The following is a 12664-nucleotide window of genomic DNA, read 5'->3' as shown; positions in this document are numbered from 1 at the left end:
TCATAGCTAGTTATGTCCACCGGTATTTCGAATAGTTCTATAAAGGACACGTTTAGTGTACATATAATAGAATTAAGAATTAGTGATGTAATATTCCACAGTGAAAATATAAAAGGCCTACTCTACTAGTCGTGAAGTCCTATCACAAACCATTGTAGTCTATATACTGTGTATATTTACAGTACCCGTCAAAAGAATGGACACATCTACTCATTCATGGGTTTTTCTTTAATTTACTATTTTCTACATTGTCAAATAGTAATGAAGACATCAAAACTATGAAATAACACATATGGAATCATGTAGTAACCTAAAAAAGTGTGAAACAAATCTAAATATATTTTATATTTGAGATTCTTCAAAGTAGCACCCTTTGCCTTGATGACAGCTTTGCACACTCTTGGTATTCTCTCAACCAACTTTATGAGGTAGTAACCAGGAATCCATTTCTTAAAAGTTAATTTGTGGAATTTCTTTCCTTCTTAATGCATTTGATCCGATCAGTTGAACCAATACTTTAACTTTAATTTTGCCAAGTCGGTTAGGACATCTACTTTGTGCTTGACACAAGTAATTTTGTGGAGTGGTTGAAAAACAATTTTAAATGACTCCAACCTAAGTGTATGTACAGTTCCAACTTCAACTGTATATATATATATATGTGTGTATATTTATATGTATATGTGTATATATACATATATAATATACATACATACACACATATATATATATACACATATAATTCATGTGATTTTCATTAAAAATCCTACAATGTGATTTTCCAGATTTTTTTTTCTCATTTTGTCTGTCATAGTTGAAGTGTACTTATAATGAAAATTACAGGCCTCTCTCATATTTTTAGGTGGGAGAACTTGCACAATTGGTGGCTGACTAAATACTTTTTTTGCCCCACTGTATATATATATATATATATACAGTGCCTTGCGAAAGTATTCGGCCCCCTTGAACTTTGCGACCTTTTGCCACATTTCAGGCTTCAAACATAAAGATATAAAACTGTATTTTTTGTGAAGAATCAACAACAAGTGGGACACAATCATGAAGTGGAACGACATTTATTGGATATTTCAAACTTTTTTAACAAATCAAAAACTGAAAAATTGGGCGTGCAAAATTATTCAGCCCCCTTAAGTTAATACTTTGTAGCGCCACCTTTTGCTGCGATTACAGCTGTAAGTCGCTTGGGGTATGTCTCTATCAGTTTTGCACATCGAGAGACTGAAATTTTGTCCCATTCCTCCTTGCAAAACAGCTCGAGCTCAGTGAGGTTGGATGGAGAGCATTTGTGAACAGCAGTTTTCAGTTCTTTCCACAGATTCTCGATTGGATTCAGGTCTGGACTTTGACTTGGCCATTCTAACACCTGGATATGTTTATTTTTGAACCATTCCATTGTAGATTTTGCTTTATGTTTTGGATCATTGTCTTGTTGGAAGACAAATCTCCATCCCAGTCTCAGGTCTTTTGCAGACTCCATCAGGTTTTCTTCCAGAATGGTCCTGTATTTGGCTCCATCCATCTTCCCATCAATTTTAACCATCTTCCCTGTCCCTGCTGAAGAAAAGCAGGCCCAAACCATGATGCTGCCACCACCATGTTTGACAGTGGGGATAGGGTGTGTTCAGTGTGATGACCTGTGTTGCTTTTACGCCAAACATAACGTTTTGCATTGTTGCCAAAAAGTTCAATTTTGGTTTCATCTGACCAGAGCACCTTCTTCCACATGTTTGGTGTGTCTCCCAGGTGGCTTGTGGCAAACTTTAAACAACACTTTTTATGAATATCTTTAAGAAATGGCTTTCCTCTATGCTACTCTTCCATAAAGGCCAGATTTGTGCAATATACGACTGATTGTTGTCCTATGGACAGAGTCTCCCACCTCAGCTGTAGATCTCTGCAGTTCATCCAGAGTGATCATGGGCCTCTTGGCTGCATCTCTGATCAGTCTTCTCCTTGTATGAGCTGAAAGTTTAGAGGGATGGCCAGGTCTTGGTAGATTTGCAGTGGTCTGATACTCCTTCCATTTCAATATTATCGCTTGCACAGTACTCCTTGGGATGTTTAAAGCTTGGGAAATCTTTTTGTATCCAAATCCGGCTTTAAACTTCTTCACAACAGTATCTCGGACCTGCCTGGTGTGTTCCTTGTTCTTCATGATGCTCTCTGCGCTTTTAACCGACCTCTGAGACTATCACAGTGCAGGTGCATTTATACAGAGACTTGATTACACACAGGTGGATTGTATTTATCATCATTAGTCATTTAGGTCAACATTGGATCATTCAGAGATCCTCACTGAACTTCTGGAGAGAGTTTTCTGCACTGAAAGTAAAGGGGCTGAATAATTTTGCACGCCAAATTTTTCAGTTTTTGATTTGTTAAAAAAGTTTGAAATATCCAATAAATGTCGTTCCACTTCATGATTGTGACCCACTTGTTGTTGATTCTTCACAAAAAAAATACAGTTTTATATCTTTGTTTGAAGCCTGAAATGTGGCAAAAGGTCACAAAGTTCAAGGGGGCCGAATACTTTCGCAAGGCACTGTATGTATATGAGAGAGAATGGCTATCAGTCACACCTTGACATCATTGTATTGCAGAATATATGATACAGAAAATGTACTCTGTTGCCCGTGAAATGCTCTATAGATTGCAGTGATTATATTTATCACCCCTCTTGTGTATGTTGTTTGATATCCACCTGGGTTCAGAGCTGCAGACCCAGGCAGAGTACCATGCTGCAAAGGAGATCTTAGAGAATAATCAGAAAGCTCCACAAGGTAGATGCACCCAGGGCAGGTCACTGCCCAAGCCTGGACCATCAATGGAGGTAGGCCTACATAACTTGAGCTCAGGCAGAGAGAGAGGTGGCGAGCTTGTAGCGACCCGTGCATAGACAATATTAGTTTTGTGAAGGCATCTAATTTTTGTAATATCCCAGTTGTACAGGCCAACTTGTATATAATATGCCAGTGTGTGTGTGTGTAGAGTGTTGTGGAGCGGGAGAAGTGTCGACAGTGTAGTCTGATAGAGCAGCACAACAGGCTGAGGTTTGCTGTCAGGGCCAAGGAGTCACAGCTGCTGGAGATGGAGCAGGACATGAAGGCCCTGGAGCTGGACTCCATATTGGATGATGACGAGCAGCACTACGACCAGGTGACACTATATAGGGGACAGGGTGCCATTTGCGACATCCCCTTTAAAGAGCTAGCATCTCACAGACTCAATTGTTCCCAAAAACCTACTGTGGAAGCAAGCAGTGTGAACTTTCAGAACCATGGACAGCACCACACACAGTTTTGACTGCTTAGTGGAGTTAGTGTGAGAATGGCCTTGTCCATGGTGCTTAAAGTTGACATTGAGTGACCTTGACTTATTTCAAGACTCAAGTGAATAATGTCTAGGATCTAGGATCCAAGCTTTTAAATTGCTCAGTCTGAGCAGTTTAAAAGCTTGGATCCTAGATCCTAGACATCATGTTTAAGATTTGTCTTGTGTGTTGACGTTTCTGTTCTATTGTCCCCTGGTAGCGTGTGAGACAGCTGGAGAACAGCCTAGAAAAGATGACCATCAAAATCACAGAGGCTGAGAGGATCCAAAAAACCTACCTGCGAGTTTGCGACCACCTACATCGGGTGTGCAACACTTACACATTCACAGATATCAGCCCTTCTTTGTGGACATTAAATCTAATTAAATTGTCAACATTGAATTCAAGTCTCCCTTGGGAGATATGCTGCAGTTAGTGTGACTATGTAGGACTGGCACAGTTGTGTCTCAAATGGGACCCCACTACTTTTGACAAGAGCCCTATGAGCCCTGGTCAAAAGTAGTGCACTATATAGGGAATATAATTTATTTGGGAAGCAGACAAATCTAGTTCCACTATGACCCGTGTTTGGGTCATTTGTTCCTGGTTCAGGAGGTGTGTGAGATGCCCATGGCTCTGGATCAGCTGCAGAACTCAGTGGTCGGCGGGCAGTCAGAGCTAGGAAAGGTGGCGCACATGTCTTACACCGCAGTGGCTGCAGTGGACTGCACTAAGGTAAGGCAAATCTGGGGGACCGTTAACTTTTAGCTCCCACTTGCCCACTGTGTGCTGTTTACTTGTAAGTGCTATCAATTTTATTACACACATTGGCTACATGTCTTTGTATGATTGGGAAGAAAATAAGAGAAAAAAGGTCAGGCTCATCTGAATACCAGCCATGACTCTTCATGAATTCCAGTATGTATTTTTCCACTACAATTGTATGACGTGTCTGTCTGTCTGTCTTTCGTCACCAGAGTCAGCTGGTTCACGTGGAGAGGCAGCTAATGGTGGAACGCAGAATGATGGAGAAAGAGTTGACTGAAAGGAGGGGAGCGAAAGAGAAGGAGGTGGAGGGTCGGCTGGAGAGAGAGAGGGAGGGAGAGCGACGGAGCAGCAGAGTCGCTCAGAAGTTGAAAGAGCAGGTGAGAGATGAAGAGACGGAGAGAGAGACGGAAGGGGGAGCTGGAGGGAGAGAGTGTGAGATGGAGGAAGAGAGAAATAGGGAGGGAAAGGGAAGGAGAGGGATGGGCCTGTGTGGAACAGAGAAACAAAGAGAGAGAGAGAGAAATAAAGAGTTAGAGGAATGGACCTGTGGGAAACAGCGAGAGAACAGAAGAATGTAAGAAAAGATTGAAAGTGAACATGTTAGTCAAGAGGGACACTTAAATGCCTATTGCAGTCAGTGAGTGTTGTTTTATAGGGTTGGAGAGGGTCGTCTACCAGAGAAGGACTGGCTGAAGATACAGCCCCTATCAGAGGTATTACATCAGATGATCTTACACCACAGACACTTATGTATTAAAATAAATACAGTAAATATCAGTTCACCAATGTCCAAATAGTACTCTATCTTGAATGGGAAAAATTTCAGTCTCTCGATGTGCAAAAGACAGTCGCAGCAGTTTAAAGGATTTGGCGCTACAAAGTATTAACTTTGGCTGAATCATACATAACTTTGCATGTTTATTCTTCACTTTATGGAAAAAAAATACAGTTTTATATCAAAGCCTGCAATATGTCAAGGGGCAAAACGAAATTACAGTATATCCATATTCATCGTGTTGCCGGTTTTCAGGTGCTCACATTGTATTTCCCCATGTTCTGCATTGGGATTGATGCTGAAATGATGTGTGCCTGTGTTGTGTTCTCCCCTGCAGCCCAGCAGACCGTCACGGCCCCCATTACGACACAGCCCGTCTTCAAACTGGTGGAGGATATTGATGCTCTGAGAGAAGCCCTCAGCTGCACTGATCTGCAGGTATGGTGGTCCACGTGGATCATTTAGCCCTACTATATACACAACTTCTAATGTTGTGTTGCCTATCATTCATCTAACGGTTTAATATAAGCCACTGTTGCAAACAGCCCTTTGTTATTTCCCATGACGCATTGATGTTGTTGTTTCATTTTGTTGAGTTATGTTGCAGTAATGTCAACCACACTGGGGTGTTGTAGTTTTTATTAAATGTAATATATTGGAGCACTTACGGTAGGTTTGACATTACAGAAAATACAAAGGTATTCAAACACACCCTAGGCCTGGTATGTAACGGTTTTCTTGCGGTGAAGGAGAGGCGGACCAAAACGCAGCGTGGTTATATTGATTCATGTTTAATAAAAAAAGATAAACACGAACACTACAAAACAATAAACGTGAGAAAACCTAAACAACCGATCTGGTGAAAACAAACACAGAGACAGGAACAATCACCCACAAACACACAGTGAAACCCAGGCTACCTAAGTATGATTCTCAATCAGAGACAACTAATGACACCTGCCTCTGATTGAGAACCATACTAGGCGAAAACATAGAAATACCCAAATCATAGAAAAACAAACATAGACTGCCCACCCCAACTCACACCCTGACCATACTAAATAATGACAAAACAAAGGAAATAAAGGTCAGAACGTGACATGGTACCTGACCTGACAGTCTCGCTGAACAAAAAGGTCATCCACACGTTGCCAGAGGTGGAAGAAGTATCCAACTGTCATACTTGAGTAAAAGTAAAGATACCTTAATAGAAAATGACTCAAGTGAAAGTGAGTCACTGAGCAAAACACTACTTGAGTGAAAGTCTAAATGTATTTGGTTTCAAATGTACCGAAGTATCAAAAGTAAATGTAATTGCTCAAATATACTGAAGTATCAAAGTAAAAGTCTAAACAATTTCACATTCCTTGTATTAAGCAAACCAGATTTTTCTCGTTTTTATTTATTTACCGGCAGCCAACACTCAGACATAATTTACAAACTAAGCATTTGTGTTTAGTGAGTCCTCCAGATCAGAGGCAGTAGGGATGACCAGGGATATTCTCTTGATAGGTGCGTGAATTGGACCATTTTCCTGTCTTGCTAAGCATTCAAAATGTAACGAGTACTTTTGGGTGTCGGGGAAAATGTTTGGAGTAAAAAGTCATTTTCTTTAACTGCATATATACACGGTGTACATAACATTAGGAGCATGTGCGCTATCCACAGCATAGACTGACTCAAATCAGATTTATTTACAAAGCCCTTTTTACATCAGCAGATGTCTCAAAGTGCTTATACAGAAACCCATCTTAAAACCCCAAACAGAAAGCAATGCAGATGTAGAAGCATACTGGCTAGGAAAAACTCCCTAGGAAGGCAGGAACCTAGGAAGAAAGCCAGAGAGGCACCAGGCTCTAAAAGGTGGCCAGTCCTCTTCTGGCTGTGCCAGGTAGAGATTATAAGAGTACATGGCCAAGATGTTCAAGCGTTCATAGATAATCAAGGTGGTTATAGAGGGTGCAACAGGTCAGTACATCAGGAGTAAATGTCAGTTGAGTTTTCATAGCTGACCAGGGAATCCAGGTGAAAGCTATGATCCCTTATTGATGTCACATGTTAAAGAAGGATTTTTAAGCCTTGAGACAATTGAGACATGGATTGTGTATTTGTGCCATTCAGTGGGGGAAAGTGCAAGACAAAAGATTTAAGTGCCTTTGAACTGGGTATGGTAGTAGATGCCAGGCACACCGGTTTGTGTGCGTCAAGAACTGCAACGCTGTTGGGTTTTACACGCTCAACAGTTTCCCGAGTGTATCAAGAATGATCCACCACCGACAGCACATCCAGCCAACTTGACACAACCGTGGGAAGCATTGGAGTCAACATGGGCCAGCATTCCTGTGGAAGGCTTTCGACTCCTTGTAGAGTCCATGCCTCAATGAATTGAGTCTGTTCTGAGTGCAAAAGGGGGCTGCAACTCAATATTAGAAATACTGGTGCCGGTAGTCTCTCTGAGCTGAGTATGTGTCGTCTACCTTTCACCCTGTCTGTCTAGGAGCTGGAGACACGGCTGGCCTCTCAGAAGGCCACCAGGGAGCAACTGCACACCCAGATAACCCAGTGTGAGGAGCTGATCAGAAAGAGCATGGAGACCCTGGCTACCCTTGAGTTCCAGTACGCCCAACTCAAGTTCAGCGCCGGACCCGCTTCCGACAGGTACAGTCGAGCCACAGCAGAAAAAAAATACTTCTGTATCATCCATAGAAATAGAGGAGAAGATCTGAAGGTCCTTCAGATCTCAGGCCTCAGACCTTCCTCTCCAATGGGTTTTGCAAAAGGAGGCGAGGAGAGGGCATGTGAGGAATCGAGGAAACACAATTGAGATTCACCCTCTGTGTTTTTCTCAAGGTTTGAGCAGCTGAAGGAGGAAATGCAGGTGGAGCTTGAGCAGGAAGAGGATCGTTGCAGCCAATGGGAAGCCAAGCTGGGCAAGGCCCAATCTGTGCTGTATGGCGTGGAGCAGGGTGTCAACAACCTGTTCTTCAGGATTAGCTGTGTGCATGTCATGGTAGTCATTTTAGATGGACAGCTCAGTCTCATCTGGCCCTTTCGTGGTCACCAAGAAAAACATTCCCCTGGTCACCTATCAGCCAGAAAATGTTTTTGGGCATTCCTCAAGGCTCTGTAGCCCTTGGTGATGTTATTCAGGAATAGAGAGGATTCTAAAGCAAAAGTTTTTTATCTTGCTTTAGGACTCTCCCAGGGAGTTGGGGGATTTGGATGCCACCGAGAAGCTGAGGGAAATCGGTGTCCGTCTGCTCACACTGCAGACCACCGCTTCAGAGAAGACTGAGGAAAATACTGCTGACCATGAGAAGGTGACACTGGTTTAATTTCCTTCCTTAGCTCTGATTGTCCTCCCCTAGCTCTCATCTCTGTCTATCTCTTCTCTGAGTCCGAGTCTCTCAACTCTCCCCTCAAAGCTCGAGTTCTCACTTTTTCTTTCTGGTCTCACCTCAGATACTGTGGTCTCAGTTCAATCTCATCCCTTATCTGTCTCCCATGTGATCTCACCCTTCTCCCCTCTGGTCTCACCCCTCTCCCCAGTGGTCTCACCCTCTGGTCTCTCCCCTCTGGTCTCACCTCTTTGGTCTCACCCCTCTCCCCTCTGGTCTCACCCCTCTCCCCAGTGGTCTCACCCTTCTCCCCTCTGGTCTCACCTCTTTGGTCTCACCCCTCTCCCCTCTGGTCTCACCCCTCTCCCCAGTGGTCTCACCCTTCTCCCCTCTGGCTTCACCTCTTTGGTCTCACCCCTCTCCCCTGTGGTCTCACCCCTTTCCCCTCTGTTCTTACCCCTGTGGTCTCACCCCTCTCCCCTGTGGTCTCACCATTCTCCCCTGTGGTCTCACCCCTTTCCCCTCTGTTCTTACCCCTGTGGTCTCACCCCTCTCCCTGTGGTCTCACCCCTCTCCCCTGTGGTCTCACCCCTCTCCCCTGTGGTCTCACCCCTCTCCCCTGTGGTCTCACCCCTCACCCATGTGGTCTCACCCCTTTCCCCTCTGTTCTTACCCCTGTGGTCTCACCCCTCTCACCCCCTGTGGTCTCACCATTCTCCCCTGTGGTCTCACCCCTTTCCCCTCTGTTCTTACCCCTGTGGTCTCACTCCTCTGGTCTCACCCCTCTCCCCTGTGGTCTCACCCTTCTCCCCTGTGGTCTCAACCCTCTCCCCTGTGGTCTCACCCCTCTCCCCTCTGGTCTCACCCCTCTCCCCTGTGGTCTCTCCCCTGTGGTCTCTCCCCTCTGGTCTCACCCCCCTGGTCTCACCCCCCTGGTCTCATCCCTCTGGTCTCATCCCTCTGGTCTCACCCCTCTGGTCTCACCCCTCTGGTCTCACCCCTCTGGTCTCACCCCTCTGGTCTCTGGTCTCTCCCCTCTGGTCTCTCCCCTCTGGTCTCTCCCCTCTGGTCTCACCCCCTGGTCTCTCTCCCCTCTGGTCTCACCCCCTGGTCTCACCCCCTCTGGTCTCACCCCTCTGGTCTCACCCCTCTGGTCTCCCCCTGGTCTCACCCCTCTGGTCTCACCCCTCTGGTCTCTCCCCTCTGGTCTCACCCCTTTGGTCTCACCCCCCTCTCCCCTCTGGTCTCACCCCCTGGTCTCACCCCCCCCCTCTCCCCAGTGGTCTCACCCCCTTCTCTCCCCTCTGGTCTCTCCCCTCTGGTCTCAAACCCCTGGTCTCTCCCCTCTTGTCTCACCCCTCTGGTCTCACCTCCCTGGTCTCTCTCTGGTCTCTCCCCTGGTCTCTCCCCTCTGGTCTCTCCCCTCTGGTCTCTCCCCTCTCTCCCCTCTGGTCTCTCCCCTCTGGTCTCTCCCCTCTGTCTCTCCCCTCTGGTCTCACCTCCTGGTCTCTCCTCTCTGGTCTCCTCCTCTGGTCCCCTCTCTCCCCTCTGGTCTCACCCCTCTCCCCAGTGGTCTCACCCTTCTCCCCTCTGGTCTCTCCCCTCTGGTCTCTCCCCTCTGGTCTCTCCCCTCTGGTCTCACCCATCTGGTCTCTCCCCTCTGGTCTTTCCCCTCTGGTCTCACCCCTCTGGTCTCTCCCCTCTGGTCTCTCCCCTCTGGTCTCTCCCCTCTGGTCTCAAACCCCTGGTCTCTCCCCTCTTGTCTCACCCCTCTGGTCTCACCCCCCTGGTCTCTCCCCTCTGGTCTCTCCCCTCTGGTCTCTCCCCTCTGGTCTCACCCCTCTGGTCTCACCGCTCTGGTCTCTCCCCTCTGGTCTCACCCCTCTGGTCTCATCCCTCTCACCTCAGGTGTGGAGCTTCCTGGAGCAGAGCATGATGATGGAGCCCAGAAACTTCAAAAGGGCCAGCAGCCCAGTGTACAACAGCGTCTCAGAAGGTATGTTTTTTTTTCTTGGATGTATTGTTCTGCATGGCTTTAAGTCTATTGTAAACAACAGCTTATTAACAGCTGGTATCCATTCCTGCATGTCTGCATAATGGCTGTTTAGTGCTTTGCTAATAGTGTTTTCTGGTTTGTTGTGTCTAATAGCTCCTCTATCACCTGCTCCCTTCTTCTGTCTCAGACACGTTCCAGTTCCGCAGTCTGGAGGAGGACTGCGCCCTGTCCCGCGAGGAGATCAAGCGTCGCAGTCTCCATCTGATCGAGGCCCACCAACCCAAGAAAGCCCCGAGGGGCACCAAGAAGAGCTAGAGGCATGTTTCAGAGAGAAGGACCAGACAGCCTGACAGCTGTGGCCCTCTACATCCTACAGGGAGTAAGGCTGAGGAATAATAAACAGACTCATAGTTTGGTTTTATGACTTTCTTTGTTGTCTACTTCATACCTGAGTTTCTTACTGCTATGTTAAGGATCAGGGAGATTAGAGTAAGGTCTAGTTAATACAAAGTTATGTTTTTACAATCTCTCCGCCCTCTCTGCAATTAGGTAACACTTACAAACTTTGACACAGCAATTCATAAAATACATAATCTGGGATATATTCAAACCGTGGAAAAACAGTGCGCTGGAGTGTGATAGTGTGAGATTGCACCTCTCATAAACCATTGGGTGGTGGCACTAAGCAGAACATTCTGAAATGTTGAGTGTGTAAGACGGAGAGGGGGATATGGAACCGTGGTTGAATATGAAAGAATCTGGTGATGAGATGAACTAGTAGGGGAGTTGAAAGAAGAGTACGGGAGGGGCAGTGGTCATCTTGCTTAATGGCTCGGTTTGATATTCCCATTGTTTTTAAGGCTATAAACATACAGAACTAATGATTCCCCCTCAGGAATAAAACACACAATACAAACAGAACTTTGATTAGATAGACAGTTATTTAGGTGAAATTGGATCAGAGAGATGGAGACATGGATTGGTATGTGACTGAGGGGTCAATATAATATAATACTGTAATTGGGTCATGCATGGAGTAGATCAATGTGAAACATAGAGTCCGAAACTGGTTGAGGCAGGTGATACAGCGACTAGGGAGCTTCTATATCTGGAAATAACCAAACTAAGGCTGCATCCCAAATGGCGCACCCTATTCTCTTTATAGTGCACTACAGTTGAAGTCAGAAGTTTACATACACCTTAGCCAAATACATTTAAGCTCAGTTTCTCACAATTCTTGATTCAATCCTAGTAAAAAATGCCCTGCCTTAGGTCAGTTAGGATCACCACTTTATTATAAGAATGTGAAATGTCAGAATATAATGTGTGTGTGTGTGCGTGTGCGTGTGCGCGTGCGTGTGTGTGTATACTGTATATATAAACTCAGCAAAAAAAGAAACGTCCTCTCACTGTCAACTGCGTTTATTTTCAGCAAACTTAAAGTGTGTAAGTATATGTATGAAAATAACAAGATTCAACAACTGAGACATAAACTGAACAAGTTCCACAGACATGTGACTAACAGAAATGGAATAATGTGTCCTTGAACAAAGGGAGGGTCAAAATCAAAAGTAACAGTCAGAATCTGGTGTGGCCACCAGCTGCATTAAGTACTGCAGTGCGCCTCCTCCTCATGGACTGCACCAGATTTGCCCGTTCTTGCTGTGAGATGTTACCCCACTTTTCCACCAAGGCACCTGCAAGTTTCCGGAAACGTCTGGGGGAATGGCCCTAGCCCTCCCCTCACCCACTGATCCAACAGGTCCCAGACATGCTCAATGGGATTGAGATCCGGGCTCTTCGCTGGCCATGGCAGAACACTGACATTCCTGTTTTGCAGGAAATCACGCACAGAACAAACAGTGTGTGCTTCCCCTCTCCCCGCCCCCTCTTTTTACGCTGCTGCTACTCTCTGTTTATCATATATGAACAGTCACTTTAACTATACATTCATGTACATACCACCTCAATTGGGATGACCAACCAGTGCTCCCGCACATTGGCTAACCGGGCTATCTGCATTGTGTCCCACCACCCGCCTCTTTTACGCTACTGCTACTCTCTGTTCATCATATATGCATAGTCACTTTAACCATATCTACATGTACATACTACCTAAATCAGCCTGACTAACCAGTGTTTGTATGTAGCCTCGCTACTGTATATAGCCTCACTACTGTATATAGCCTGTCTTTTTACTGTTGTTTTATTTCTTTACTTACCTATTGTTCACCTAATACCTTTTCTGCACTATTGGTTAGAGCCTGTAAGTAAGCATTTCACTGTAAGTTCTACACCTGTTGTATTCGGCGCAAGTGACAAATAAACTTTGATTTGATTTGTATGGCTGGTGGCATTGTCATGCTGGAGGGTCATGTCAGGATGAGCCTACAGGAAGGGTACCACATGAGGGAGGAGGATGTCTTCCATGTAACACACAGCATTGAGATTGCCTG

The 12664-nt window shown here is 45.4% G+C and overlaps 1 protein-coding gene across 1 annotated transcript; it reads left to right on the top strand.

Annotated features, from left to right (window-relative positions):
• Positions 1-3348: 3348 nt before the first annotated feature.
• LOC135522199 (early endosome antigen 1-like) lies at positions 3349-10605 on the top strand. Its single transcript, XM_064948665.1, has 11 exons — positions 3349-3363; positions 3552-3656; positions 3944-4066; positions 4309-4476; positions 4755-4812; positions 5212-5312; positions 7372-7532; positions 7725-7884; positions 8069-8194; positions 10121-10208; positions 10396-10605. The coding sequence occupies exons 1-11, from the start codon at positions 3349-3351 to the stop codon at positions 10521-10523; spliced, it is 1233 nt and encodes a 410-aa protein (XP_064804737.1). The 3' UTR covers positions 10524-10605.
• Positions 10606-12664: the final 2059 nt, after the last annotated feature.

Source organism: Oncorhynchus masou, chromosome 1 (genome assembly GCF_036934945.1).
Source record: "Oncorhynchus masou masou isolate Uvic2021 chromosome 1, UVic_Omas_1.1, whole genome shotgun sequence".
Taxonomy (NCBI): domain Eukaryota; kingdom Metazoa; phylum Chordata; class Actinopteri; order Salmoniformes; family Salmonidae; genus Oncorhynchus; species Oncorhynchus masou.
This window is presented reverse-complemented; position numbering and strand designations above follow the sequence as displayed.

Excerpts from the sequence above, each read along its gene's own strand:
- LOC135522199 (XM_064948665.1), top strand. Across the intron at positions 4,067-4,308 it reads CTGCAGTGGACTGCACTAAG|AGTCAGCTGGTTCACGTGGA; the intron begins GTAAGGCAAATC and ends TTTCGTCACCAG. Across the intron at positions 7,885-8,068 it reads TTAGCTGTGTGCATGTCATG|GACTCTCCCAGGGAGTTGGG; the intron begins GTAGTCATTTTA and ends ATCTTGCTTTAG.